The 26,756-nt window shown below is 58.0% G+C and overlaps 2 protein-coding genes across 3 annotated transcripts; one reads left to right on the top strand and one right to left on the bottom strand.

Annotated features, from left to right (window-relative positions):
* Nucleotides 1-12: 12 nt before the first annotated feature.
* POLR3C (RNA polymerase III subunit C) lies at nucleotides 13-5,818 on the bottom strand. Of its 2 annotated transcripts, XM_074566652.1 has the most exons (15): nucleotides 5,628-5,818; nucleotides 4,755-4,931; nucleotides 4,021-4,276; nucleotides 3,501-3,686; nucleotides 3,275-3,363; nucleotides 2,895-2,999; nucleotides 2,646-2,738; nucleotides 2,392-2,472; nucleotides 2,255-2,306; nucleotides 2,098-2,158; nucleotides 1,873-2,023; nucleotides 1,616-1,717; nucleotides 585-634; nucleotides 346-495; nucleotides 13-235 (listed from the first exon to the last, which is right to left on the bottom strand). In XM_074566652.1, the coding sequence occupies exons 2-15, from the start codon at nucleotides 4,899-4,901 to the stop codon at nucleotides 154-156; spliced, it is 1,605 nt and encodes a 534-aa protein (XP_074422753.1). In that variant the 5' UTR covers nucleotides 4,902-4,931; nucleotides 5,628-5,818; the 3' UTR covers nucleotides 13-153. The 2 variants fall into 2 exon arrangements, with proteins under 2 accessions (XP_074422753.1, XP_074422754.1); XM_074566653.1 differs by lacking the exon at nucleotides 585-634 and having other exon boundaries at nucleotides 74-235; nucleotides 5,628-5,809.
* An 80-nt stretch (nucleotides 5,819-5,898) lies between these two features.
* Nucleotides 5,899-26,655, top strand: RNF115 (ring finger protein 115). The gene is made up of 9 exons (XM_074566725.1): nucleotides 5,899-6,037; nucleotides 16,123-16,181; nucleotides 17,271-17,322; nucleotides 20,021-20,232; nucleotides 20,778-20,849; nucleotides 21,024-21,096; nucleotides 22,899-22,992; nucleotides 24,280-24,395; nucleotides 24,568-26,655. The coding sequence occupies exons 1-9, from the start codon at nucleotides 5,945-5,947 to the stop codon at nucleotides 24,697-24,699; spliced, it is 903 nt and encodes a 300-aa protein (XP_074422826.1). The 5' UTR covers nucleotides 5,899-5,944; the 3' UTR covers nucleotides 24,700-26,655.
* Nucleotides 26,656-26,756: the final 101 nt, after the last annotated feature.

Here is a 26,756-nt window from a genome sequence, read left to right on the forward strand (position 1 = left end):
GGGGACAGCGGTGCCACCCCCCCGCCACCGCAGCCCCAGCCCACCCCGGGGGAACACCGTCCCCGAGGGACACCCGGGCAGCGGCTGCGGCTTTTATTGGCCTCAATAGCGCGAGCGCCGCGGGCGGGTGCAGCCTGTCCCCGTCCCCCACCCTCAGGGCTTCTTCACGGTGCTCTCAATGAAGGACTCCAGCACAAAGATGGTCTCGTCCACCTGGTTCTCACTGGCGTCGATCCTGGGGGACAAAGGGAGTGGTGGCAGCAGGCGGGATGGCCAACGGCGGGGTCCTCGTGTCCCCTCGTGTCCCCCCATCCCCGTGTCCATCCCCATCCCACCAGCGCTCACTTGTTGACGTTGCGTTTGAGGTTCTCCAGCTGCTGGCGCTCGGGGGCCGTGATCATCTCCTCGATCTCCTGCAGCTGCGCCTCCTCGGCACCAGTGGCCTGCATGGACGCCAGGATGGCTTCCACCCGCTGCGACTTCTCCAGCAGCCTCCTGGGGGGACAAGGGACAGCAACGTGGTGGCTTTACCTCCCCCCAGATCCACCCCCCGCATCCTCACGACGCCTGGGCCCTGCGCTCACTTGTTCTCCTTGGTCTCGTACTGGCGCCGTTCCATCAGGTTGGCCACGCTCTGGGGAAAGAGAAAAGGGGTGGGGGTGAGCAAGGGGCAAAACCCAAAATGGGTGGTGAAATGGGGACGGTGCTGCTGCCACCCCCCCCGGTGGCACCACCCAGGAGAGGCCCCAGCGTGGAGGGGGTGGCTGTTAACACTGAGCCACGGCACTCCTGGGGCTGGGGGATGTGAGGGGGTGGCCCAGCAGCCACCCTCGCTCCTGGGTGGTGGTGGTGGTGGAGAACCACGTGTGGTGATGGCAGAAGACAACCACGCATCCACATGTGGTGGTGATGGAGGAGAAGGAGAACCACCCATCGTGGTGGTGGAGAAAGAGAAAAACCATGTGTAGTAGCGGTGGTGGACAACCATGCGTGGTGATGATGGAGGAGAACCACATGTGGTGGTGGGGGAGAAGAACCACGTGTAGTAGCGGTGGTGGACAACCATGCGTGGTGATGATGGAGGAGAACCACATGTGGTGGTGGAGGAGAAGAACCACGTGTAGTAGTGGTGGCAATCAACCATGTGTAGTGATGATGGAGGAGAACCACATGTGGTGGAGGAGGAGGAGAAGAACCACGTGTAGTAGTGGTGGCAATCAACGATGCGTAGTGATGATGGAGGAGACCCACACGTGGTGGTGGTGGTGGTGGAGGAGGAAGAGGAGAACCACGCGTGGTGGTGGTGCTGGTGGTGGAGGAGGAGGAAGAGGAAGAGGAGGAGGAGAAGCACATGTGGTGGTGGTGGTGGTGGTGGAGGTGGAGGTAGAGAACCACACGTGGTGGTGGCAGAGGAGAACCATGCATGGTGGTGATGGAGAGCCACTGGGCTCCACTGCCTGGAGCAGAAGCACACCTGGTGGAGGGCCTAGATTTCTCCCCCTGCTTTGGAATACTGGTGTGGATGGAGGCCACGTGGGGACTGATGGGGACAGGTGGACCGAGAAGAGCCACCGGCGGGTCCCCGGGAGCATCCAGGGTGGTGACTGGGCTGTACCTTGTAGCACCTGTGCAGGAGCATCCGCGCAGAGGACGGGACATTCACTGTGTACAGGTAGAAGGTGCGGGACGGCGCGTGGTCGGGAGTCTTGGGGATCTCCTACCGGTGGGCGAGAGAAGGAGAAGGACGTCACCGAGCAGCACGGCCCCATGTGGGCTACGTGGGGTTGGGGACTGAGCCGGCATTTTGCCCGTGTCCCGTGCGGGGCGTGGGGTCCCTCGCTCCCAGGAGCGACGCTCGGAAACGCCCGTCACCTGCAGGGAGACGAAATTCTCCGAGAGCATTTTGTAGAGCATGTCCTTGGCTTCCTTGGCCGGGATCATGGCAAAATCCTCCACTTGCTTCTGCTCCAAATGCTTCTTTCGCAGGAGCAAGCGGAATATCCTGGCACAGCGGGAACCAAATCTGAGCGGGAGAGGAAAATAAATCAGCGGGCGGAAAGGAGAAAGGGTCCAGAAGTCTTCAAATCGCCGCTTTACCTCTCCTCCACGATGGACTCCAGCGTTGCCGTTGCCAGCGACGCCAGGGCCTTGTGAAGATCTGTACGAGATCAAGGTCAAGGGACGACACCGACACTCGGGAATGGTTTTACGCGCCGGAAAACGCCGGGTCGGGTGGGTGACCCACAAAGGATACTGACGGTGTACATGCCCCCGCCGCTGTCGCCGGATTTACCCACGAACTCGAGCTGCGAGAAGAAGTAAAAAGTTCAGGACGTCCTAAAGCGCTAAAAATCTTGATTGTAACAAGTAATACAATCGCGCGTTTCTTACCGGGTCGTCTGCTAACAAGGTGAGATACTGGTCTAAAACTTGCTTCACAATGTTGTATCCAGCTGGAAGAGATCTGAATATCTACGGGAGGAAAAACAAGCCGAATATAGTGTGGGGGGGGGAGGATTTAAAATGGAATAGGCAGCTTTATAAAATCTGCAGGTGCTTTACAGACTTTTCCTGCCCGATCCAAACACGTTGCCAGCGGAGAAAGGCCCCGGCTACAGCCTGACCTCCCAGGGGCAGGAACCCACCTCGTTGGAAGAGAGCGGCTGGGTGTAGGGCGCGCTGGAGGACGTGGTGACTTCGCTCATCCGCAGCATCGTCCGCACTATTTCGCTGCTGGTCTGGTTTGGCCGGGGAAGGAAACGGCCATTAGCGTGGGAGAACCTCTGTCCTGGGCTCTCGCCGCAGCAGGGACTGAAACCTCCCCACCACGACCATCGAGCTCCCTGCCCGAGGCGGAGAGCGACGGCGAGAGGGTTCTGAGCGCCTCCACGAACCTGATCCATGCGGTTGGCCACGGCACTGACGATCCCCTGGTCTCGAAAATGCTGGTGGAACCGGTCGATGTTGACTTGCCAGTAAATGCCATCGTCGGGTGGAGGCTGTGGGGGAAGAGCGAGAGAGAGGAGCCACCAAACTGAGGGAGAGGAGCCACCAAACTCAGAGAAAGGAACCAAAAAACAAGGCACGAAACTGCTCGTTTGGTTTCCCCAGGAGAGCGTGTTTGGGAAGACGCTGGATCCCTTGAGCTCAGAGGAGGAGGAAGGAGCTCAGCCCTTGGCAGGCCAGGGACAGAGGCACCGGCAGCATCCGGCCCAAGAGGCAGCTGCCTCCGATTTACAGCCCCGCAAAGCCGAGGGTGGCATTGCTGCCGTACCTCCGAGCTTTCTCCATCTTGCTTCTGCTTTTTAGCCTTGGGTTCACCCTCCTCTTCCTCGTCGCACGATCGTCTCCGCTTCCCTTTCCCTGTCAAACAAAGATGACGGCGTTTGCTTTTAAAAACTACTGTCACGGTCTCGGGTGAACAGCGCGTGGCCGAGTGCTCCCCAACCACCCCGTTAACCATCTGGTAGCACCCGGGGTTACCCCGAGGGCCTTCTCACCTATGAGGTTCAGCCTGGGCACAACGTACATGTCCTTCTCGTTGATCACCAACGTGGGCGCAGGGGGAGGCGGCGCATCGGGGCTCTCGGGGGTTTCGGGGACCAGCGGGCACCTCTGCACAAAGTGGGTGTCCGCCAGGCGCACAAACGTGTTGGAGACGTCGGCGTAATCCATGGTCTTCCCGTCTAGAGGAAGAGGAGAGAGACGGCGCCATCAAGCTCTGCCAGCCCCAGGTGGTTCCTGCGGCTCCAGAGGACGAGGTGACGCTGTGGTCCCCAGAGAACCGCTAGGAACAGGCTGCTCGGAGGCTGTTTTGCGGCGGGGGGCAGCATTTATAACCCCTCTGGCAGCGAGGCCACTTTGGGTGGCTCCTTCTCCAAGTTCATGGCCAGCTTTCCACTGCAGCGCAGCCCAAAGAGCCTCCGGTACCACATTCACCGAGCAAAACCGGCCTCTGGCAAATGCTGCTCCTCCTCCCGCTCCCAGATCCCTTTTTTTTTAAGGAGAGGAGATTCCCACCTTCCATGGTCTCGGTCAGCCTGTCCGCCACCTTCCTTACCACCGCGCTCATCGTCATCTTGCCGTTGAGGAGCAGCTCCTCCACAATGAGCTCGCCTGTGTCATTGTAGAGGGTCTTGGCGGTGTAGATGTAACGCGGGTAGCGGAGGATCCTCAGGACCCGCTTGCACTGGGCCTCGTACTCCACGAAACCTCGCTTCTGCAGCTGGTATGTCACCAGGTTGTGTTGGATGAGGACGCAAAGGGCTTTCTTAACCTGCCCGAGGCAGAGCGGGGCTCGGTTACGCGACGGAGAACCCCGCGCTGTGCTCACCCCCCTTCACAGCGGCCGCGGAGCATTTCCTCCCTGTGCAGCCACCATTTTTCCCCTGCTGTGACCCTCCCCAGTGCGGAGGTGCAGATGGTTGTGCCACCATCTTGTCCCCTGCGCATCATCCCCGTCCCTCTGGACTCTTATTCCCTGCCTTTGCTCCTGATGGAGACATCAGAGTTGCTTTCCTCCTTCCCAGATACTTCTTTAGTGAGATAATGAACCATCTCTGCCACCTAAGAAAACCCACGTGATTTATTTTATAAGCAGCAAAGCGCTCATTTGTCCTTCCCGAGGTTTTGCTACCCGTGTCTCCTTCAGGAGCAGCAGTGGCGGTGACTGACAGCTGGGGCTGATATCAGAGTGGTCCAGGCTGTGTCATCTCACCGAGGCTAAAGCCGCCGCGGGCGGGTTTGAGACGTACCTGATCCAGCACCAGCCCCGTGTCATTGACGATCATCCGCAGCGGCTGGGGCCCCGTCCTGATAAGATAAGTCCCTATCTTCTCCACGATCTCCCCAAAATGTTCTTGCAGCAGGAGGGAACACAGCTTTATTTCCGCCTGAGTCATCTCGACGGCAGATTAAACCACCCGGCGGTGCTGGGGAAGAGCGCTGTTGTTACTACAGCTGTTTTGGGAGGCCGGGAGGGTGGGGGCCACCCAGGGAACCCCATCCGTGCTCCTTCCCAAAATGGAGGTCTGATGGAAGACCCAGTCTTGAGTTAAACCATCCCCTGGCACTGCAGCAGGGGTGAGATGGAGAGGGGATGGACCCTGCGGCACACGGCTGGTCCCTCTGTCCCCTCCTGGGGGATGGCAGTCATGTCACAGGGCTCCCTGTGTCCATGGGGCCCCCCACCGAAGGGGCAGCCATGTCAGAGGGGTCGAGGTCCCTGGTGTCCCCCTCCCAGGTGGGGTGCACCCGCTTCCCAAGGGCTGGGATCCTGTCAGAGGGGTTGGGGACCCTGTGTCCCCTCCCAGGGGGGATGACAGCCCTGCCTGTCACAGGCGGCCCGGGTCCATGGGTCCCTCCCACCCACGGGGCAGCCATGTCAGAGGCGTTGGGGTCCCTGTGTCTCCTCCCAGGGGGGATGGCAACCATGTCTGAGGGGGCCTGGGCCTATAGGTCCCCCCGCACCAAGGGGCAGCCACGTCAGAGGGGTCGGGGTCCCTTCAGTCCCCCTCCCAGTTGGGATCCCTTCCTCCCCAGAGGACTGAGGCCCTGTCAGAGGGCTCGGGGTCCCTCTGTCCCCTCCCAAGGGACAGTCGGAGGGGACCCGCCAGGCTCTAACTCACCCAGGCCCGGCCTAGGCCCATGCGGCCACCATGGCAACCGGCACTTCCGTTTCTCCGCCCGCTACTTCCGGTCGCCCCCGTCGCCTCACCTCCTCTGGAGGACCGGCTCAGGCGACGCTCTGCCCACGCCGCCTCGTCGGGCCGAGGTGACGCTCTGCCCACACGAGCGCGCTGCTCGGCGGGGAGCAGACGAGAAGACCGGAAGCTCGAGGTCTAGCCGGCCGTTCCGGCGGGCGCTCTGTCCGGCGGGCCGCCTCCTCGCTGCCCCGGCGGAGGACTGACGGCAGGGAGCCGGCGGAGGCGGGGGGAGAGAGAAGATGGCGGAGGCCTCGGCAGCGGCGGCGGCCGCCGTGTCCCAGCACCGCTTCTTCTGCCACAGCTGCAAGGGGGAGGTCAGCCCCAAGCTGCCGGTAAGCGCCGGGGGGCGGTGGGTGAGGAGGGGAAGAGGCCGAGGCCTCTCAGCGCCGCTGCCCCCCCCCGGCGGGGGCGGGCCGGGCTGGGCCGGGCCGGCCCCGGGGGTGAGGGGCTCGTCCCTCCTCCCCCCACCACGGGTTTCCCCTTTGGGGGAAGGGGGGGCTGTCTGGGGTTCAGCCTGGAGGGGGGAGGCTTTAGCCCGCCCCCAAACCTTCAGTCAGGGGTGAACCCCCCTCCCCAGTCCCCTCCCTGCCCCCTGTGGGGAAGGGCAGACACCCCCCCGCCTCCCCAAACCCGCAGGCAGGTGTGAACCCCCCTCCCCAATCCCCTCCCTGCCCCCTGTGGGGAAGGGCAGACACACACCCCCCTCCCCCCCCCCCCCCCAAACCTTCAGTCAGGGGTGAACCCCCCTCCCCAATCCCCTCCCTGCCCCCTGTGGGGAAGGGCAGACACCCCCCCCCCCCCCCCCCAAACCTTCAGTCAGGGGTGAAGCCCCCTCCCCAATCCCCTCCCTGCCCCCTGTGGGGAAGGGCAGACACCCCCCTGCCTCCCCAAACCTGCAGGCAGGGGTGAACCCCCCTCCCCAATCCCCTCCCTGCCCCCTGTGGGGAAGGGCAGACAGCCCCCCCCCCCCAAACCTTCAGTCAGGGGTGAACCCCCCTCCCCAATCCCCTCCCTGCCCCCCCCCTCCCCCAAGCCCTGCAGTCAGAGGTGACCCCCCCCTCCCCAGTCCCTTCCCTGCCCCCTGTGGGGAAGGGCAGACACCCCCCCGCGCCCCAAGCCCTGCAGGCAGGGGTGACCCCCCCCTCCCCTCCCCAGTCCCCTCCCTAATCCCTTCCCTGACCATCCTGGGAAGGGGTGTTCCCTTCAAACCCTACACACAGTAGGAGGTGCCCCCCCCCCTCAGTCACCTTGTTGACCCCTGCAGGGTGGGGGTGTCCAACCCCCCCCCCCATCCTGTGGAGAAGGGGGTGCCCCCTGGAACAGGGCTGCCCTGCAAAGCCTCGGAGGCTGGTGTGAGACCCCCAAACTGCGGGGAAGGGGTGACCCCCGAAACCCTGCAGGGGAGGGGGGGCTCTCTGAGGACAGGTTGACCCGCACCCCGACATCTGTAGGGCTGTAGGAGAGGATGAATCCTCTGAGCCCTTTGGGAAGCGCTGCTGGCCCTGCAAAAGACTGCAGAGAGCAGCTGGGGGGGCCTGTATGTGGTCCCCTCCCAGGGGTGACCCCCAGCTCTAACCCCCTAAATGAGCCTGCCAGGGGTTCTTTGTCACTGCTGTCCCCCCGGGTGGGGGGACCCCCAACCCAGAGGGACCGAGTCCCCTGTATCCGGGGAGCCCAACGCCCCCAACTCCAAAGAGGGGAGCAGGGAGGTAACAAATCCCTGTGGCCCCTCAGCAAAGCAGCTCAAAGTGGGTCTGGGCCGGCATGAATTTAATATCCTCCCCCCCCTCCCCCCCATTTTAGAGGTTTCGAGGATGGAAGGTTTGGCTCGTGATCACTGAGGTTGGGGGACATTTGAGGGGGGCAGGACTGGGCTGATGCTGCTGTTCCCCGTGGCGGTGGGTATAATCCCAGTGCCCAGGCTGGGAAGGGGTAGGGGAGGGACTGGGGGGTGCACCCAGGGCTTGCGCGGGGGGGCGGCAGGAGGAGCAGGTGAACCAGGCGGCCACCTTCATCCTGCGTCCTTCCCCGGCTGAGCAGCGTGGGACGGCGGGGAGACGTCTCAGCCGCCGTTAGCCACAGGCTGCGTCTACATCCAAGTCGGATTCCCGAGCTGCCCTTGCACTGCTCGCGTGGGGGACTGTATCTCCCGTCACCTCCAGGGTCTGCAAGGCAGGGAGTTATCAGCTGCATTAACCCCAAAACTTAATTTCTGAGCTGCGAGTTGTGGGTTTTCTCTGCTCCTTTGCTGCCCAAGGGTGTTGGAGCCTTCCCTCTCCTTCCCTGTCACTGAGACAGGAGCAAGGCCACGCGCAGACCCCTCGGGCGCCGAGCCCTGTTCCCTGATATCTGTAAAATCCAGGCAAACGCAGCGACGCGGCCCCTGGGCAGCAAGAGGGGGGCACGCAGGCTCTGAAAGCGCTTGCACCCAGCGCGGGCCCCGGCACAGCCTCCAGCAGGGGCTTCTGCAGGCGGCCCCCTGAGGTTTATCCTCATTTGATGGGATGGAAGTCGGATATCTGCATCCCGATCCATCCCAACTCCTCTTCTCTGGAGCTGGTAGCTTCACCTTCAGGTGCTTCTCTTCCCAAATTTTGCTCCGCGTTTTTTTTTTTTTTTTTTTTTTTTAACACCATTTCCATCTGTTGCTGACTTCAGCGCTTTACCCTTCAACGTACAAAATCTACTTTGTTGAAAGAATTCCTGTCCAGAACCTACTCAAACCCCATGCGTCCCCAAGATTCAGGCTTTCCCGGTGCCTCAGTAGATCTTTCTCGTTTGTCCTGGGAGTAAAACTCCAGGCCTGCTCCACCAAACCCCTTTCCATCAAATCTCCGCTGGTTTTTCCTTTGCTCGGAGCTGGCGTGCCGCGAGCGGTTTTCTTCGCTTTCTAAATCGGGAGCCCGGGTGGACCGAAGTCCCTCCTGCTTTGCGTGGGCATTAAAGAGGTCGCCGCATCCTCTGCCTGCAGGATGGCTTGCCCAGCTCTCCCGGCGTGTCTTGCTCCAGTTTCTATTTCAAGAGCACCCAGAAACCCAGCTCAGGGTTGAGGCCTCGATGGAGGCTGCTGTTTCGCCTCTCCCGCTGGGCTCTGCTCCCGTCCCCCTTGGAGCCGGCTGGATTTGGGTAGGGATAAGCGTCGTAGAGCTTTTGGTGGGTCTAGAAACGCAGGTTGTTACAGTCTGGGTATTAAAACATCTATTTGGAGCCTGTGCCTGCCAAGGTAATGAATCGTTTTGCTCTTTTGAGATCTCCCGTCATCTTCTGGCCTGGCCCCGGGGTGGGGACGGGGACTGACAGGTTCCCGGTGACCTGCTGGGGACTGTCAGTTGTCCCCAAACCTGTTCCTTCACATCATCCCTTTGAAGGAAAGCGTAGCCAGAACTTCCTTATGCCCTTCCCCGGCCGGTCGGCTTGGCTGGGAGAGGCCTTTGCAATCTTCACTCGGCTCCCAGACGTGCTTTGAGGAGCATGGCCACTGCGTTGGGTTGGTGCCGTCCCCGTGGCTTGGGGACGTTTGATGTAGGGGTGTCACCTGAACCCCCGGCTGTGAGGAGGACGTGGCCGCGGGGCTGCTCTCCCCACGCTTGCAACAGGGTGACCTTGGGAGCTGCTTTTGCCGCTTCCCTTTGGTCTGTCCTCGGAGGGTCCCCTCCTGGCTGTGTGGCTGTCACCCTGCCTTGCAGGAGGAACGCTGGCCTGGGTGTGCACCCCAGCCTGACCCAGCACTGATTTCTTTTGGCCTGGTAACTCTCTCTCCGTGCCTCAGTTTACCTCCAGCAGAACAATTACTGGCTCCGTGGGGGAGGATCTGCAGAACCAAAAGTGATAAATCTGGGAAAAGCTGGACCCGTTCGCCAGGACCAGGACACGGTTCTGTGCCCCCGACCTCTTTTTCTCTCACCCGAGACAAGGAACTTCTCTCCCTGTCTTTGCAAGAACAAAACAAAATGCCGAGCACGCTGGTTTGGTTTTTTTAACTGCTTTCACCAGGATAATGGCAACCTAAACTAAAACCCCGGCTGCAAATCGTTTGGCTGTCCGGGAGGTCGTTCTTCATACCGACCCCCTCTGAGCAAGAGGATCTGCTCATCAGGCAAGATTTAGAGGTGGGGGGCCGCTGCCTCCTACCAAAGCGCGTGCGCAACCGCCGGGGTGCTCGTTGCCATTGCTGGGGCCTGGCGAGGGCTCCCACCAGATGGGTTTGGGATGCAGCAGTCGTCCGGCGGAGCTGCTGCATCTTCTCACTTTGGCAGTGACCTGGCACCTCCCAGAGAGCGGGCAGAAGGGGTGTAGACTGCGCTCCCTGCCTGCGCCCCCTGAAACGTGGGTGTCCCGAGGAGGGACAGCACCTCGACAGGTCACTTCTGGTACTCTCGGGGCGGTCGGGGGCTGCCTCCGTGTTGGCAGGAGCCTGTAGTGCTGATGGGAGGTTGGGTCTTGGATGGGCTTGTGTTGTGTCTTGGATGGGCTTGTATTAGGTTGTGTTGGGTTTTTGATGGGCTTGCGTTGGGTTGGGATGGGCTGCGTTGGCTTGCATTGGCTTGGGATGGGCTTGCTTTGGGTTGTGTTGAGTCTTGGATGGGCTTGCGTTGTGTTGGGATGGATCTTTGAGGGGCTTGCCTTGGGTTGGGATGGGCTTGTGTTGGGTTGGGATGGGCTGCGTGGGTTGTATTGGATCCTTGATGGACTTGCTGGGTTGTTTTGGGTCTTTGAGGGGCTTGCGTTGTGTTGGGATGGGTCTTTGAGGGGCTTGCATTGGGTTGGGATGGGTTGTGTTGGGTCTTTGAGGGGCTTGCATTGGGTTGGGGTAGGTTGTGTTGGGTCTTTGAGGGGCTTGCACTGGGTTGGGATGGGTTGTGTTGGGTCTTTGAGGGGCTTGCACTGGGTTGGGATGGGTTGTGTTGGGTCTTTGAGGGGTTTGCATTGGGTTGGGATGGGTTGTGTTGGATCTTTGAGGGGTTTGCATTGGGTTGCTTGCTGCCCGAGCAGCTGAGTTACAGCCCTGGTCTGATGCTGAGAGTCGGCTGACGTTTAACGCTATCCCCTGCCGGCTATTTCAATTTGCTGTGTGCGGCCGGCGCTTGCCCTGATGGGGCTGCCGCCCTGCGGATCTGTTTTTATTTTAAAGCGGGGAGGAAAAAACCCTGAAAAAGAGACCGTGTGGCTGGATGAGAGGCAAAGCTGAGCAGCGATCTCGGCTCCTGCGGTGCCACCAAGCTGTGTGTGCTTGTTTCGGCCCCGTTCTGCCCTCCCCAAAGGTGGTGGGAGGAGAACGGAGCGATCCCTCTGCTCATCCCTCCTGTGGCTGGCTGGTTTTGTCCATGCGATGCTCCTGTCCCCGCTGAAATATCCTGTCCCCTTCGCTGGCGTGAAGCCGGGTGGTCTCAGCTGGGAGCGAGCCGGCAGAGGGGCTGTTCTGGCTTCACGTTCCCTTACCCTTGAAGAGCTCTGTATGAACGCCGAGGGTGACAGACCTTCCACCCGGTGCCGCGCTCGGTTAAAAGCTGCCCCTCCACTGTCCGGTGTTTCGGTGATGGAGTCTCCCTTGTGCTCGGCGCGGCGCAAAGAAACCCTTGAATCGGCTGATGAACCGTGCGGCGATGCTGAAACGGAGTCAAGGTTAGGATGCGGTAGTCCACGTCTGTGACACCGATGACAACACGATTAATATTTATAACGAAGGCGCGTCTGCGTCTCTCGGAAGGCTCTGTCCTTGCTCTGGGGGGAAGAAGCAGCAGCTTCCGAGCTCAGGTCCTGGGGCGGAGGAGACGCCGCGTGGCTTTGTACGGGAGCGAGCAGGTAAGGGAGGTGTTGCCTCGGAGCGTTTGATGTCACCTGCTGTCCGGCATGACAACCGCTTCATCTTCTTTTGGCAAAATAGTTTTTTAAAAAAACCTACAGGGTGGTGGTTCTTTGTTGTGTTGTTTTGTGGGGTTTTTTTCCCCATAAAATTATCTGTCTTGTGTCACTTGAGCCCTGGATGTTCTTTCTGAGAGGGATGACGAGAGGTTGCTGAGCAGTCTTTCTTCTAGACCTCCCTGTGCTGAAGCATCTCCTGAGCTGGAGGCCGTACCTGCGCTCTTGGCTTTAAGAATCACAATCCCCCAAGAATTCGTCTTTTTAAAGACACTTTATGTTTCTGGCCTCCTGACGCACTCTGGCCGCAGCCTCCACGGCTGATGTGTAGCGTAAGGAAAGTCCTCGGGTGGCGAGGTGATGAGCTGCCTCGAGGAGCGGGGACCCAGGGAGAAGCTGTCGAGCTCCCAGGGTGAGAGACACGGTCCCGGCTCGTGTGCCGGTGCCGTGGGAGAGGTCGGGAGCTTTGGAGTGCTCCGGCATCCCGCCGGGGGAAGAGATGCCGTGGAGTTTATTTTGCTGCTGCTTCTTCACGTGAGAGTGGAAGCGCTGTCTTTTCCTAAGCGGGGGTTAAGACGTGTGAGGTTCAACCTTTCCGTGAGCTGCAACTCGATGGTGTGGCTCCGAAGTGCTGAATTAGGGTCGGTTCTCTGCCTCTCTCTCTTTTTACCTATGTCAAATACAAACCGGGTAGTTTATTTAATGCGAGGAGCAGCCGCCCCGTGGGTGAAACCAGTTTGGACAGATGTTGCCCAGGACTTAAAGACGAGGAGTGAATGGCGTTGCAGCTGTGGGGACAGGAGGGATCTTGAATTTAGTAAAGACAAATGAGTCAACCCAAGCCCGGGGTGGTGGAGCTGAGTTATCCTGCCTGGTGAAGAGAGAGGAAGGTAGTTTAGAGCTGTAGGATGAGCTCATGGCCGTCGAGGGGAGGACAAGCGACTAGAGTAGGAGCGTGCCCAGCTGCTGGGTGGAGCAAGAGTTGGGAAAAACTTCTCAACTTGCCTTATTCTCTCTCCTTCGTCGCAGTCCATGCCTTGCCCATCAGGGAACTTGCTTTGATGTCTCCTCTCCAAGTTGCGGGTGGCTGGAATAGTCAGGAGAACATGAGAAGGGGATGGTTTGAGTCCTACCTTGCGGGTGAGGGTGATAGCACTGTTACCTGCGGGCCCTCGGCCGCGGTGGCCGGGAGCAGCTCGGGTTTGGCGCCTCAGCCGGAAAGATGCTGATGGCGCTGAAAGCGCGGTGAGGGAGGGCTGAGCCGGCAGGACAGGCTGGGCTGCGGAGGGGACGTGCCATGCGACGCTGGCCTCGTCGCTACAGCACGGGACGCTTGGCCTTTGGGCACCGTGGTGTCCCCCGAGCGGGATGTGGCGCTGACGGGGGGGAGTTGGTGGCTCCTGGCTTGCTGTGGGACGATGGACAGGGAGAAGGCGTGAGCGGTGCCTCTGCCAGAGCCTGGCCACGTCCCTCGCTTCGCCTCTTCAGCCCGAGAACCCAAACTGTGCTGTAGATGGACCAAAGCAAGCCGCGCGTCGCTTTTCCTGGTGCTTTGTAGCCTTTAAATTCCGTTTTCTGCCGGGACCTCGAAACTTCGACCGGTTTGCTGCCACGCAGCTTCGCTTGCTTCTTAATCGGAATTGCATTTGCAGCTTTCCCCTCTGTTTTGGGGGCTTGGGGACCACCTGGGTATCCGGACTTCCAAACCGGAGGCTGAAACACCGCTGAGTCCATGGCTTCCGCCCCGAGGTAGGATCAAGTCTAGCAACATCTCTCCTGCCAGACGCGCTTAGGCTAAACGTGTATGTGCCACCCGGTTCTGGCTGCTTAGGAGATGAGCTGGCTGCTTTCCTCCAGCTAACGAGCCTGCGTCTCCCGTGAGCAGGGCGCAGCGGGCTCCCGTCGGGCAGAGCCGTGGGCAGCGAGGGCTCCTGGTGGGATTTTCTTTTATTTTTCCTTCTGGGAAACACAGAGCACCAGGCCGAAAGGGAATGGTAGCCATAGGGTGCCGTCATTTCTCCCTGGAAAGGCTTTTCCTTTGTGCCGTGGTTGGATCCCGCCTGGGGAATGAGGTCTCTGCGCTCACCGAAATGGTCACGGTGGCAGTTTTTGGGATGTGGGGCACCCCATCGAGCTCCTTCTTTGCAGGAGGCCCCGGCAGAGACTGGGGCCGCCTGACGCATCCCTAAACCTCTTGCAGAAAGTTGGGGGGGGGGGGGCGGTGGGGGGGAGACGAAGGGCTCGTGCCGCGCCGTGCACGCGGTGGCTCTGCAATATCCCACCCACCTCCCGTCGTCTGTTCTGGTTTCCCTTTTCCCTCCCCCCCCGTCGTTGCTATTTATCCCAAATGCCATTTTTATCTCTCTTCATGCTCTGACTATACGTTCGAGCTTCTGGGCAAGATGCTGGTAATTTCCATACAGATTATAACATAAAAAGAAACATTCAAAAGCTTCCAGAAACGCATCAGACCTGCAGTGTCCCCGATGGCACGGCCTGCTGCTAAGTTTAGAGGGGGGGGGGGGGGGGGGGGGGGGGGGGGGGAAATAAAAAAAATCTTTCTAACGTGGTCGTTTTTGACGTGGAAAACACTGGAAATGAGTTAAATGAGGGCTTTTTAGGAGGCGCAGAATGTCCTCCTGGTTGGGTATCGCTCTGAAGCCTGGCGGGATGGTATGAAAGGAGGTGGTTTGTACGAAATGAGCTTTTTGACCCCAGTATTTTAGTGCCTACCTTTCTGATTCGGGAGCTATTCATTACTTCTAAGAAATTCCAGGCGTTCGCTGCTCCTCGCTTCTAGTTTGCGGTCGAGACCCAGCCCCTCTGAAGAGGGACGCCTGAGACCGCTCCGCGTTTCACAGAGCCTCTCCCCCCAAAAAAAGAGCTCTCTTTTTTTCTTTCTTTTTTTTTTTTTTTCTTCTCCTTCCTCCCTGCGTTGCAATTTTTGTTCAACGGTGGCTCTGTGCTGTACGCCCCCCCCCCCCCCCCCCCAACACGCTCTTCTCCGTGGGGGCATTTAGCCCCGCAATTTGCTCCTACGCAGAACCGAGCAACGCGCATCCCTCTTTCGAACCCGCGCGTCTATTCTCGTTAGCCTTGCGATTCACCGATGCAAAGCCGAAAGCCCCAGATGAATTTTTTGTTGGGTTTCCCCCCACCCCCACCCCCCCCTCCTTTTTAAGAGCTCATCGTCCATCGGTTCCCATTATACCGGAGGCTGGAGCTCTTTTGAAAATACACCCCGTGTTCGGCTGCCTAAACGGGCTTTTGTGAAAAACCTGTGTTCCGCCTCTCCCCCTCGCAGGCTGGGGTCTCCCGAAGGTTTGGGGAGCGGAGTTGCTGTGGGCCAGCCCACCCCCCTCCCACCCCCCCCCCAAAAGGCTCTTCTCCATCCCTGAAGCCGCTCCAGCTGGCGTGCCCCCGTGTAAGCACAGCACCTGGTAGATATTGCCAGCTAATGCTTGGCTTTAGTCGGGGGGGGAGGAAAAAAAAAAGGCAAAATGAGATTAATTGAGGCGTCTTAGAGGGCTTATGTGCCATTCCCAGGGAAATTCAGGTTGAGGGGAAAAGTGATACGGTGCTGTACGGGGATGGGAAGGCGAAGCTTGTGTTTCACGATAGCGAAAAAAAAAAAGACGCGGGGGAATTTGGAGCTGCCTCGGCAAAGGCGTTGTGTTACAGGGCCGGGAGATGTCTCACCTGCGCTCAGGGTAACGCTGCGCTGGGAATTGTATCGGTCCTGGAGCTCGGCGGGGGCTCGGGAGTTCAGAGCTGGAGGAGCTGGGCCGTGCGGGGCAACTGGGGTGTCCCGTCTCTTCCCTCTTCCTCCTCCGGCTCCAGGTCTAGGTGGCAGGACTTGACGCCGAGGGCTGGAGGTTGTGGTTCCCGGGATGCCGGCAGGGTTTTTATCTGTGGTCTGGGAAGCGTGAGTAGAGAAAGCAAGGCTCTTCTCAGGAGGATTTCTTTTCGGACAGAGACCTCACAAGTCAGGGGTTGGAAAATCAATGCCCAGAGAGCGGGTTTTGGGAGTGCTCTGTCTCCCGTGCCCTGCAGTGGGACGGGTCGGGGAGGGAGGATCGGGAGGTGTTTTTTGATTTTTGGCGATGTTTTGCCCTAAATGGAAGCAGAGCCACAGCTCTGGGACAAAACGAGGGCTCTCGCAATGAAAACTGAGAAACTTTTCTCCTCCAAAGAAGTCTCCCCCGCTGCTCCTAACAGCTCCAGCTGCCTCCGCGCTTCCCTGTGAGCAGCTCTTCCGTTCGCCGGTGCGGAACCTGGGATCACCATGTGGTCGTGTTTTTTTTTTCTGTTCCGCAATTGTCAATTGAGGTTAAGAATATCTGTTGTGATCCCCCCCCTTCCCCCCCCCGACCCCGGGCTTTGAAAACCCTCTTAATGAAACCGAAACTCTGCTCTTCCAGGCTGCCTTCGCAGGGAGGTGGAGCTCAGGAATCCACGTCGCGTTCCCGGGCCTGGCCCTTTTTGAGCTCTTGTTCTTTTTCCTGAAATAGCGAGTGAAGTGCCCGGTGGCTAAAACCAGTTTCCGCTCTCTTCGCAGGAGTACACTTGCCCGAGATGTGAGTCCGGCTTTATCGAAGAAGTCACGGATGATTCCAGGTAACGTACCCGTCCGTGCACCGCTTGTTTTACCCTTCACTGACATTCCCTCTGGGTTTCTAAAATGCCTGGTGTAAAGCTTCTAAAAACTCTGGACAACAAGGATAAAATAAGGAACGCAAAAGAAAGCTTGTATACTAGCGTGAATTTGGACTTAGGACCCGATGAGACTGCAAATACAAGTGGCCGTTGGTCTTGTGCTGGAGCCACATGGAGGGGTGTGAAGGCTTCCAAGATGGGAGCTGCGAATTAAGGTCCTGTGAACAAAAGCGCTGCCGGGTTTTTGAGGCCTGTTTTCGTCCGTCCGTTAGAGTGAAAAGCAGTATTTTTTTTTGGGACTCGAGCTTTTATCGCGGCGACTCACACTACCTTTTTGCCTCTGTTGGCCCCGGCTCAGGCTCCTGACGGCGTCTCCAAGCTCACGGCTCAGGCCGAGAGAGAAAGAAATACCTTTTCTCTCTAGGATTTGGTCATTGGTCACTCAGCAGAACACGCCGCTGGCAAATTAGGGATCCAAAATGATGCCTTTTCAGTCCTTACTATATTCTGTCTTGAGTAATTGCTGAGAAAAACGCCCTATTTGGGTTGGGGGGAGGCAAGGTGAAGAGATTACGTGAACCTTTGCTATCTGAGACTTGCCGCAGCTGAAGTTTGTGGACGGCGAGAGGACTTGATGTCATGCTACGTCGTCGTCTTAAATATAAAGTGTATACCTGTCACTTAAGGCAGGACCGGAGGGATCCTGTGGGGCACTCAGCGCACGGTCCCGTTTGATCCACCTCAAATGCCACCTTTTAGGAGGCTCTTCCGGAATCTGGGTGCTTAAAACCCAGGTTTCTTCCACGGTCAGGTTGTGCAGAGTGTGCTAACACATAAACGAGCTTTTTAACTTTTAACTTTACTAGTCCTTTTCTGTCCCTAGGAATGACTCGGCTGTGTTGGCACAGGCAGGCGGGGTTTGCTCATCCCTTTCTCTCTCAGCCCGCACGGGGACTGTCTTGCTCACGCGCGCTCCCGTCTGTGTTTAACCCGGACGGGGAGCTGCTTTCTGGAGGGGTGACCCGCTCTCACTCGCCTGTTTTCCTTCAGTTTTCTAGATGGCAGCGGCATCGACGACGGCCCATCCACACAGTTTGCAGAGGTGAGTTTTGCTGTCTTTTGGGGGTTTGGTTTTTTAGTGTTTGGTTTTTTTTTTGTTTGTTTTTTTTGTTTTTTTAACTAGCCGTGAAGAGGTTTTTCAGTCTCAGCTCCAGGTGCAGTACGTGAAGGCATCTTCGCTGGCAGCTTTGTAAAAAGGACAGCTCACCTTCCGAGGAGTTTTCAGGAACTTGGCAGATTTTAAGGAGACTGTTGACGCTGCCAGAAGTTTGCTCACTGGGCAGGGCAGGAAAAGGACAGACGCCCTGGTGCTGGCAGATGCTGGGACGCGTGTCGATGACCAGCCGGGGAGGGTGTTGCCTGACTGCCCTTTCCTCCCTGCTCGTTGCTGCTCTGAGTTTTACCAGAACTGCAACTTTCTAAAAAGTCCAAATTCGTACTAAAGACAGTCTCCTGTAATTCAGTTGCGTGGACCTCAGAGGCCGGGCTGTTGGGCAGCGAGGCCTGGAAGTGTCTTTTCTTACCCCGTTACCTAAAGTCTCGAACAGCCTGAGTCGAGCTCGGCAAATGCTCGCCCTGAACTCGTGCTGTGGCCTCTCCTGAGTCACCCCGGGCTCCCGGCTGTGGCGGCAGCTCCTCTTCCAGACCCCAGGAAAGGAAGGGCGGCTTTAGGCTCTGATCGCAGGCTCCGTTCCTCCGGGCTCTGTTTCCCTTCAGGAGTTCAGCTGAGCCACGTAAAACAGATGGGAATAAAATTTCCATGTGTCTCCTCTGCCCGCAGGCCTTGCTCAGACATCAGGTTATTCGTTTGCTCGGTTATTGAGGAGTTTTAACCGTTCCTTGGTCCTGCCAGAAGAGCTTCCCCATGTCTTGTGTTGCGGCTCCTCGGCCGTGGTTATCCCTGGGTAGATTCGGGGGGCTGCGTTGTTGCTGAGCCCTCTTCGGGTGCTGCAGCAAAGCCACTGCCTTCGGTGCCAGAAACAGGGTCGCCAAATAGCTGAAGTTCCTCTACAGCTTTGTGTTTCGGATCTGGATCCCTCCTGTTTGCTTCCACGTTCCCCGCGTACGGCAGGTTTGCCTCTCCTCCCATCTTCAGCTGGATCCATTTATCTCCTGGACAAAACCGGTGCCTTTATATTGCTCTTCCCCAGCGCCGTATCCCAGAAATGCCCCTGTTTGAGCGAGATAAAGTGATCTCGGCTTATAGCCCACGTGACGGTTTACAAAGAGCTTTGGGATGCCTCTGCGTGAGAGGCGCTGTGTAAATTTAAATGGCTTTTAGGATTAATAATAAATGAAAGTCTTCTCTCGGCAGTGTGGCTGCAGGCAGGCAGAGCTGTATCTTGATCCTAACCAGCAGGAGAACAGGCAGAACTCTCGTATTAATTCAGAGAGCAGGTCATAAACTTGACTTCTCCCTTTACCTCCAATACCGGATTGAACCGGGCGACGGAGGAGACGTGTAAAGTGAGCTAATTTGGTGTGAAATGGAAATTAGGCCACTCTGATCGTGTCATAAGACATGAGGAGGGTTTAGTATGAATAAGAGAAGAACAGCCCTGGTGTTACGCTCCGGGGCATTTCGTTCCCGCAGTAAATCCGAGGGCGCTGCTCCTTCCGATATCACTTTAGGAGCGCGGAGCCAGGCCCGGGCGTACAGAGCATGAGCAGCGGCTCTACCACGTGGCACACGGAGGGTTTCTTGTCTGGTACTCCTTGTTTTGTTGTGTCCTACAATTAAGTTTTTTGTTGTTTTTTTTTTTTCCCCCCATAATCCCACACGATAAATCTCCAGTGTCCTCCTCAGCTGTTACTTTAAGCCGCGGGTGATCTGAATTGCGGAAGGAATAAAACCAAATGGGTTTTGCAGGTGAGGGTGGCCCAGGGGGCTCTCGGCTCGGAGCTGTGGCTTGGGATGAGGATGCTCTGGGTTCCTGGGTGTTTTTGTGCACCCCGTGGTTTCTTTGCGGGCTGGCAGCCCGCGGCAGGGTGTGTAGCCAGGAGCTTGGCAGGGATCCATCGGTGACCCCCGGCAGCTCTTGATTTGTGTCCCTGCTTGCCCTCGGAGAGGCTCAGGGCTGGCAGTTTGACTTGCTGAAGGAGCAGGTGGGTTTTTTGCACCACCAGATCTGCTGTCGCGCCAGGAGACGGCTTTACTCGCGTGGAGGGACCCACAAAACAGCAGGACGCGTGGGAGGCTTTTCATCATTGGGCCGTTTCGTGCCGCTCTGTCCCGCTGTGTCGGGTACGCCGAACCAGAGGGCACGACCAGAGACACAAACCCTCCTTCTCAGGGCTGTGCTTCGGTTCTTTCGGCCACATCCATTTGCCACCCGTGGCTGTGAGGGCCCAGAGCACTCAGTCAGCCCGTGGATGTGGGGGCCTGGGCGTCCAGCGTTCCTTCTCCTCAAATTCCAGCCCTCGCAGAGAGAAACCAACCCTCGCGGTGGCCTGGAGTGACTTAACAAAAATATATGTTGTTGGGAATCTGTACATAGCGGGGAAAGAGCTGACGTGTTGGTCTTCCCGGGGGTGGGACAGCTGATTAGCTTGGGCTATAATTAAGCGTTTTTGCCAGACTTTTTTTTTTTTTTTCTGGGAGCCATGGTAACCATGTGAATTTGCTGAATTACTTCTGTCGAGGTGGACTTCCCTGCCCCCGTGCCGGCAGCAGAGTCACTGGGATTAGTGATGGAACCCTGTGTGGTTTGTGTCTCCCTTTTTCTCTCCCCCCTCCCCAGCTTTGGGACCATTTGGACCACACGATGTTCTTTCCCGACCTCAGACCCTTTCTGAGTAGCAGCTCACTGGATCAAGACAGCAGGGACAATGAGAGGGGCCACCAAGCTCACGCCGACCTCTGGGGACCAAGCCGACCCCCGCGATTGCCCATGACGCGAAGGTACCGATCCCGGGGCAGCTCGCGCCCCGACAGGTCTCCTGCTATCGAAGGGTAAGCACCTAAATTACCCCCTGGAAGTGTTTCCCTCCCTCATCGGTGGAAAAACGTGGGATCTTGGGGAGAAAGCCGATGAAATGGGATGCTGGCACTTATGGTGGGTGACCCTCAAACCTGGAGGACGCAGATTTTCACATTGGATGCTCTGCCCTTTGTCCCCCCGGGGGGGAATCCAAGCTGCCTGGTGGGAAAGGTGGGTTTTGCCTGTACCGGTGCCAACCCTCACCGCGGGGAAACGAGTCAGTGCTTGGGAAAACTCAGTCATTTCCTCTCCCTCTCCCAGCCCTCCCACACTCTGATGAGTTAGCATCTCTCCTTCCTCCGAGCTCTGTCTCGGGGCTCGCCCTTCTGCGCAAGGATTTACCTGGGCCTGAGTCTTGCAGCGACGTGGCCACGATCGATCGGAGCAGTATTTCGTGTTTTGCTGCCCGTTCTTGCTAAACTGTTGCTGGTGACACGTGTTTGTTTGCTCAACTTGTTCTTTTTTTTTTGTCTCTTTCTTTCTTTCTTTCTTTCTCTTTCCATTCCGCCCTCTTTAGAATAATACAGCAGATCTTTGCGGGGTTTTTTGCAAACTCGGCGATTCCTGGCTCACAACACCCTTTTTCCTGGTGAGTAGCAAGAGTGGTTTAGACCGTGGCTTTGATCGCGGCTGTCCACACCAGTGGTCTGGTGCCCAGGAGCTCTGTCTCCCCAGTGTGGCTTCTCTGGGAGGATCGTGTAAACCCTGGGGGCTGGTTTAGGGTGAGTGAAATGGTTTCCTTTGACTCTGCTCCTGTCTGCAGGAGTGGGATGCTGCACTCCAATCCCGGGGACTATGCGTGGGGACAGAGCGGCCTTGATGCTATTGTCACCCAGGTAAGACCCACGTGGGTGGAGAAAGTCCCAAGCTGGCTGACGTGGGCTTTAAACTGTGCCTGGAAGCTTCTGTGCTCCTCTCTGGCCCGTCCCACTGCTGGAAACGAGCCCTGGGTTTCGGATGAGGACTAGGAACAGACCATGGGTGTCTGGCACGGTGGCTGCTTGTTCCCTGCCTCTTCAGAGGGTCTAGGAGCAGAGGTCGGACCTTATTCCGTGGAAATACAGTATCTTAGTTCACCTCTTTGTCAGCCCACGTGTGGTACAAGGCTTGCAGGTGCCTTCCACCAGGCTCAGCAGAGGCCAAAGATTAAAATCCCCAGCGTCAGCCCCGGATCTCTCGCCAAATTCAGCTCTTTGCAGCCATGAGCCGCTTCCCCCTGTGGTTTGTGGAGGGATGAGCTGAGTCCGTTCCCTGGAAGCAGTGTCTGGCTCCCTTGAGGATCGGGGGTGTCCGGCTTCCATCCACAAACAGTCTCTTCCAGGGCGTTGGCATCGCTGGGATGGGAAGAGCAGACGAATGCTTTACTGAGAGCTAATTTGGCTGCTGTTGTCGTGCTGACGCCGCCTGGCAAAGCCATCTGCTGCCATTCATAAGTAGCCCCCGGCTTCCCAGGCTGCATCACCCGCCCGTCTCGCCCGCCTTACTCACTGCTTCCCAAAATGAGCCTGCAGCCCACATGGCCGCTCGGAGACAGCACCTTCCCCCTCCCACCCCACGCCCAGCAGAACCGAGCAAGCCCCGGCAAGCGCCGCGCCATGGAGTTGGTGTCGCGGTTCGGGTTTGGGCCGGATGGGCAGCTCCGATGGGCTCCGTGCTGGGTCCGGAGCAGCGGCCCAGCCCGTCCCGGGGTTTCGTGTCACCCCAGGCGTCTCAGTGTGGCCTCCAAAGTTAAATGAGGCTCCTGCAAATGCTTCTCCGCCCTCTCCCTGACTGTGCTTCAACCCATTTCGGCTGATTGCCGGGTGAATCTAGGTCTTAACAGTATAAAATTCCGATGAGTCATGGAAGTATAACGCTAGGAAAAGAGGTGCTGGCGGCACCATGGCTGCGGCTCGAGCTCAGCCCGTGTTAAACGTCAGAGGCTCCACGCAGGAGACGGAGACCCCCAGGAGTGCGGGCTTTGGCCTGGCGGCTCCTCGGCTTGGTGGCGAAACTCGACTGAAGCAGCTTCTCTTTGTAGCCCTGGGAGGTCGCCCCGTTCCTCCTGGCACCCTGGTCAAGGCCCAGGAGAGGCAGAAGGTGCTCCGTCTCCCTTGTTTCTGCAGTACGAGGTTCTTCGTCTTCTCAAAACATCTCTACTGACTCCCGTTCAGAATCCTCCAGGAGTAGCTTGACACCTTCTCCCATGTCCGTGGCCATGTCTCCCTTCCCACCCAGGCCCTTCCGTCCCCGACTGTTGATGCAAGAGAAAACGTTTGGTGGGCAGAGGTGTTAGAAGTGGGATGGCCAAGGGCGTGAAAGGAAGGTTTGAGCACCAAAACTGTCGCTGCGGAGAAGGGGGAGGGTCCCTTGGGCACTGGATATCTGAGCTGGGATGCGATGGCCCCGGCTTGCTCCTAGGGTTGGGCGACGGGAAGGTTTCTGCCCTTGGCGCGGCCTGTCTGGGCTGCCGGCGATGTCCGTCGCTTCAGGGGCTTTAGGAGCAGGTCAGAGCCACCCGCGGGGACAGCCTGGGCTGAGCTGCGCGGGCCCGGCTCTCTGGTTGTGGGCCGTGGCGCTCTCGGTGTTTGTACGACGATGGTCCGCACGGCGAAGCCCTGTCCCTACCCCTGAGCTCCGCTCGTTTTCTCCTCCACAGCTCTTGGGGCAGCTGGAAAACACAGGACCGCCGCCGGCCGACAAAGAGAAGATCTTGTCTCTCCCGACGGTGACAGTAACTCAGGAACAAGTCGGTAGGTGAAATCGGTCGCCAGCGTCCAGTGTCGCTCAGCCCCTGAGCTCCCTCTGCTGAGGATCGGGCCCTTCGCTGTGCCCTTGCGCTCCCCGGGCTGATGCGGGAGGGTCGGAGGCTGCTCCGTCCTCGATCCCTGCCTGGACTCGAGCTGGAAACGCTCGGCTCTTCCAGCTCAGGAGATCCTGAGCTTTGCTGCTGCCGTCGTCTCTGAGCTTGGGTTCTCCTGGGGCTCTCGGATCTCCGCCAATTCAGGCCATCAGCAAAGACCCTCTTCCTTCTGCAGAGGGTTTGCGCAGCGCCTGAGCGCCGCTTTTCTGGCCTACCGACCCCCTGATGGCTTTACCTTCTCCTGAAATCTTCTGTTTGGGCTGTTGTTTATGGTCTCGTTAGAGCCGGGCTTGGCACGTTGCTTTTTTCCCTTCCCAGTTGGCTCGCGGCAGGGCTGGCGGACGAGGCTCGGAGCGTATTCCTGCCGAACCGCTCTGGAAACGTGACGTGAAACGCGCAGGTTCTTGCGGCACAGCAAAGACCTGTGGGTTTCTCCTAACGTTTATGGTTTTGCAATTAGCTCATCCCGGGGATTTTTCTCCCCGCGTTTGCAGGAGGCTGTCTCCGAAGCCCGCTCAAAGGATCCCTTTCCCTCCCAGCTACTCTATTACTGGAAACTAAAATGCTCCGTTAAGACAAACCGTTTGATTAGAAAAGCCGTTTCCACAACAGCTATTTTTATCCGGTGCTTTTTATATACCCGCGTCTCTTCTTTTTATCTGGGGAGCCAAGAGGCAGCTGAATTTCCATGGTGTAACGCTGGCTCTGGCCCCTTGGCGTTGCCGGAGCCGGGGCCGCGCAGGGCTGGCGAGCGAGAGAGGCCGAGGGCTCGCCGTCCCTGCGGCCGGGACGTCTGCCTGCGCGTTATGGACTGGCCGCGAAGGAAGAGGGAGGGGGGTTTTCACCGTCTCTCGTGGGCGATGGCGCAGCAGGAGGAGGGCGTGCAACGGAAGCATCCCCCCGCCGGCCTTGCAAAACCATCCTTATTCCGCGCGAGGAGGTTTTGGCACAGGACAAAGTTTTGGCAGGACTAAAAATACCCGTAGCTTGACTTATTTTTTTATTTCACTTTATTTTTTTTTATTTTTTTTTTCTCCCCTCCCGTTGCTGGTCGCACGCGGAGAACGTCAGGAGTTTCTTTGGCTGCCTGGCGGGTTGTCCGCCCGCAGGTGAGCGCATGGCGTTTCCTGGGGAGGGTAAAGCTTCACCCTCCTCCCCTCTCCGCGTCTCTTCCCAGATACGGGTTTGGAGTGTCCGGTGTGCAAAGAGGACTACGCGGTCGCGGAGCAGGTTCGGCAGTTACCGTGCAATCACTTCTTCCACAGCAACTGCATCGTGCCCTGGTTAGAGCTGGTAAGAACCCGCCGCCGTCATGCCGGGGACGGGGGGGACGGGACCCCGAGAGCTCCCCCGGCTCCGAGGCTCTGCCTGTGCCATGGGGGGCAACCCTGCGGCGGGGGGGGTGGGGGGAAAGCAGCCCACCCCAGTGGCGTTTTCCCTCCCGATTCCCTCCTTTCTCCGGCAGCACGACACGTGTCCCGTCTGCAGGAAGAGCTTAAAAGGGGAAGATTCGACTCGGCAAACGCAAAACCCCGAGGCCTCGGCGAGCAACGGCTTCAGCAGCGAAAGCCAACTACACGACCGATGGACTTTCTGACGCTCGGGGGCTCTGGCCGGAGTATCGTTCCTACAGATGTACATTGTATTATAATTCAAACAGAAAAAAGAAAAACCCAAGAGTAGCAGGAAATCTAGGGCTGGGGGCGGGGAGGGGCGGAGGGGGGGGGTGGGGGGAAGGAACCCGCCCTGTGGTATTACTGCACCGAGTGCTGTCTTTTTCCTGAAACTTTAGCATCTCCCAGCGAATCGCGTCTCCGTTGGAAATCGCCTCGTTAGTCCTAAATCCCGAGCCTTTGGAGTGATTTGACTTGATTATTTTTTTTTTTTATTTTTTTTTTTTTTCTTTTGGACTCGCGAGACCTTCGCTTCAAACGTGGGCCCTTGCGAAAGCGGGGACGGGGGACACGGTGGGGGGGGGGGGGGGGGGGGTGTGAGCGGCCTGGGTCGCTAGCGAGCCCACCTCCGTCTGCGCGGTGTCGTCGTCCCCATCCCGTGTGTCCCCCCCCCTCCCTACAAAGAGGTGGGGAACGCGTCCCCGCCGTCGCGCTGCTCCTTGCGGAGGAGGAGGAGGCGGAAAGGAGGCGATTTTGGCCCCTTTCCCTCCCCCCTCGAACCGGGTGGGCGGAAACAAATCCAGGAGGTTTTGGGTTGGTTTGGTTGGTTTTATTTTTTTTCTTTTTTTTTTTTTTTTTTTTTTTTCACTTTCCTTCCCCCCCCCTTCTGTTGAGTGCCGGTGTTGATAAATTAGTGCTGTAGTTTTTCTCAAGGGGGTGAAAAACGGAGGCGTCGAAGGGCTCTGGGGGGGGGGCTCTCCCCCAGGCGGGGAGGAAGGAACGTGCTGGGGATGCCCCCCCTCTCCCCCCCCCCTCCCCTTTGGTTCTGGGAACAGGAGTTTTCTGTCTTGTCGTGGACTTTAGGTTGGTTTTTTTGGGGGTGTTTTTTTTGTGGTTTGTTTTGGTTGTATTTTTTTTCTGGCCCTTCTCCATGTGCCTGTGTCCCCCGGGGCTGTGCCGGCCTGTCCCCCCCGCCCTGTTCCCCCCCCCGCCCCCCGCAACGGTGAGGCGCGGAGGATCCTCAGCTGCCTCATGGTGTATGGACCACATTAAAGGCATCCTTTAGGAAAAGGGACCTAACTGCGCGTCGCCGTTTCGACGGCCGATTCCTCGGTGTTTTAACAGGCAAATCTTAATCCTCCCTTAGTCCCGCAACTTTGAGAGAATCTCTTTATTTTCGTGGAAATTTTGTTTTCTTTGTCGTTTTGGTTTTCGTTTCGGTTTTTCAGGGTTGGGGTTTTTTTTGTTTAGTTGTTTTTTGTTTGTCTGGTTTTGGTGTTTTTTTGTTTTTTTTTGTTTTTTTTGTGTTTTTTTTTTTTTTTTTTTTATCCCCCTCCCAATTTGTAAACATTTCATCCGCATTCGACTTTCCCGTGTGGTTTTTTGGGTTGTTTTTTTTTTTTTCGGGTTTTGTTTTTTTGGGGGTTTTTTTGTTTTTTTTTTTTTTTTTTTTATCGTCCCGAATAACCTCTGTGCTTAGGGCACCCCACTTCAACGTGGGCGATGTTGAAACCCCCCCTGCCCCCCAACCCCCGGGGCCGGGCAGCGGGCGGGAGGGAGAGGTAGGTCGCGTCTAAACACATGTTGCCGCTTCGTTGCTGTAAACGGTGTACTACGTACACTCGATTTAAACTAGTGTTTCGTTTGCTATTCAGTCAAATAAAGGCCTTTATAAAGAAGACCGGGCTTGGCGAGAGGTTGGCGGCGCTGGAGGAGAAGCTCGGGGACCGACTGGGATGGAAAGAACCTCCGCGGGGGTCGGGGGGGGGGCCTGTAAAGGGGCTTTTCTGGGGAGAAAAAAGTCTCCTTTGGGTGCCGGAGGTGAGCGGTTGTGGGCTGGGGAGTGGGGGGAGCAGTGGTGGGACGGCGTTTCGTCGTGGCGGCGGCGTCCTCATCGTCCCCTTTTCCCACCACCGTGACTCCCGTCCTCCGGGATTCGGCTCCTGGGGGACGGACGCCCCGAAACCCCTCTCCCTGTCGTCCCCCCCCCCCCCCCCCCCGTCCCTCCTTCGTGTCGGGGGAAGGAGACCCGTGTGCTGGG

The sequence above is a fragment of the Larus michahellis genome, chromosome 24, assembly GCF_964199755.1.
Source record: "Larus michahellis chromosome 24, bLarMic1.1, whole genome shotgun sequence".
Taxonomy (NCBI): domain Eukaryota; kingdom Metazoa; phylum Chordata; class Aves; order Charadriiformes; family Laridae; genus Larus; species Larus michahellis.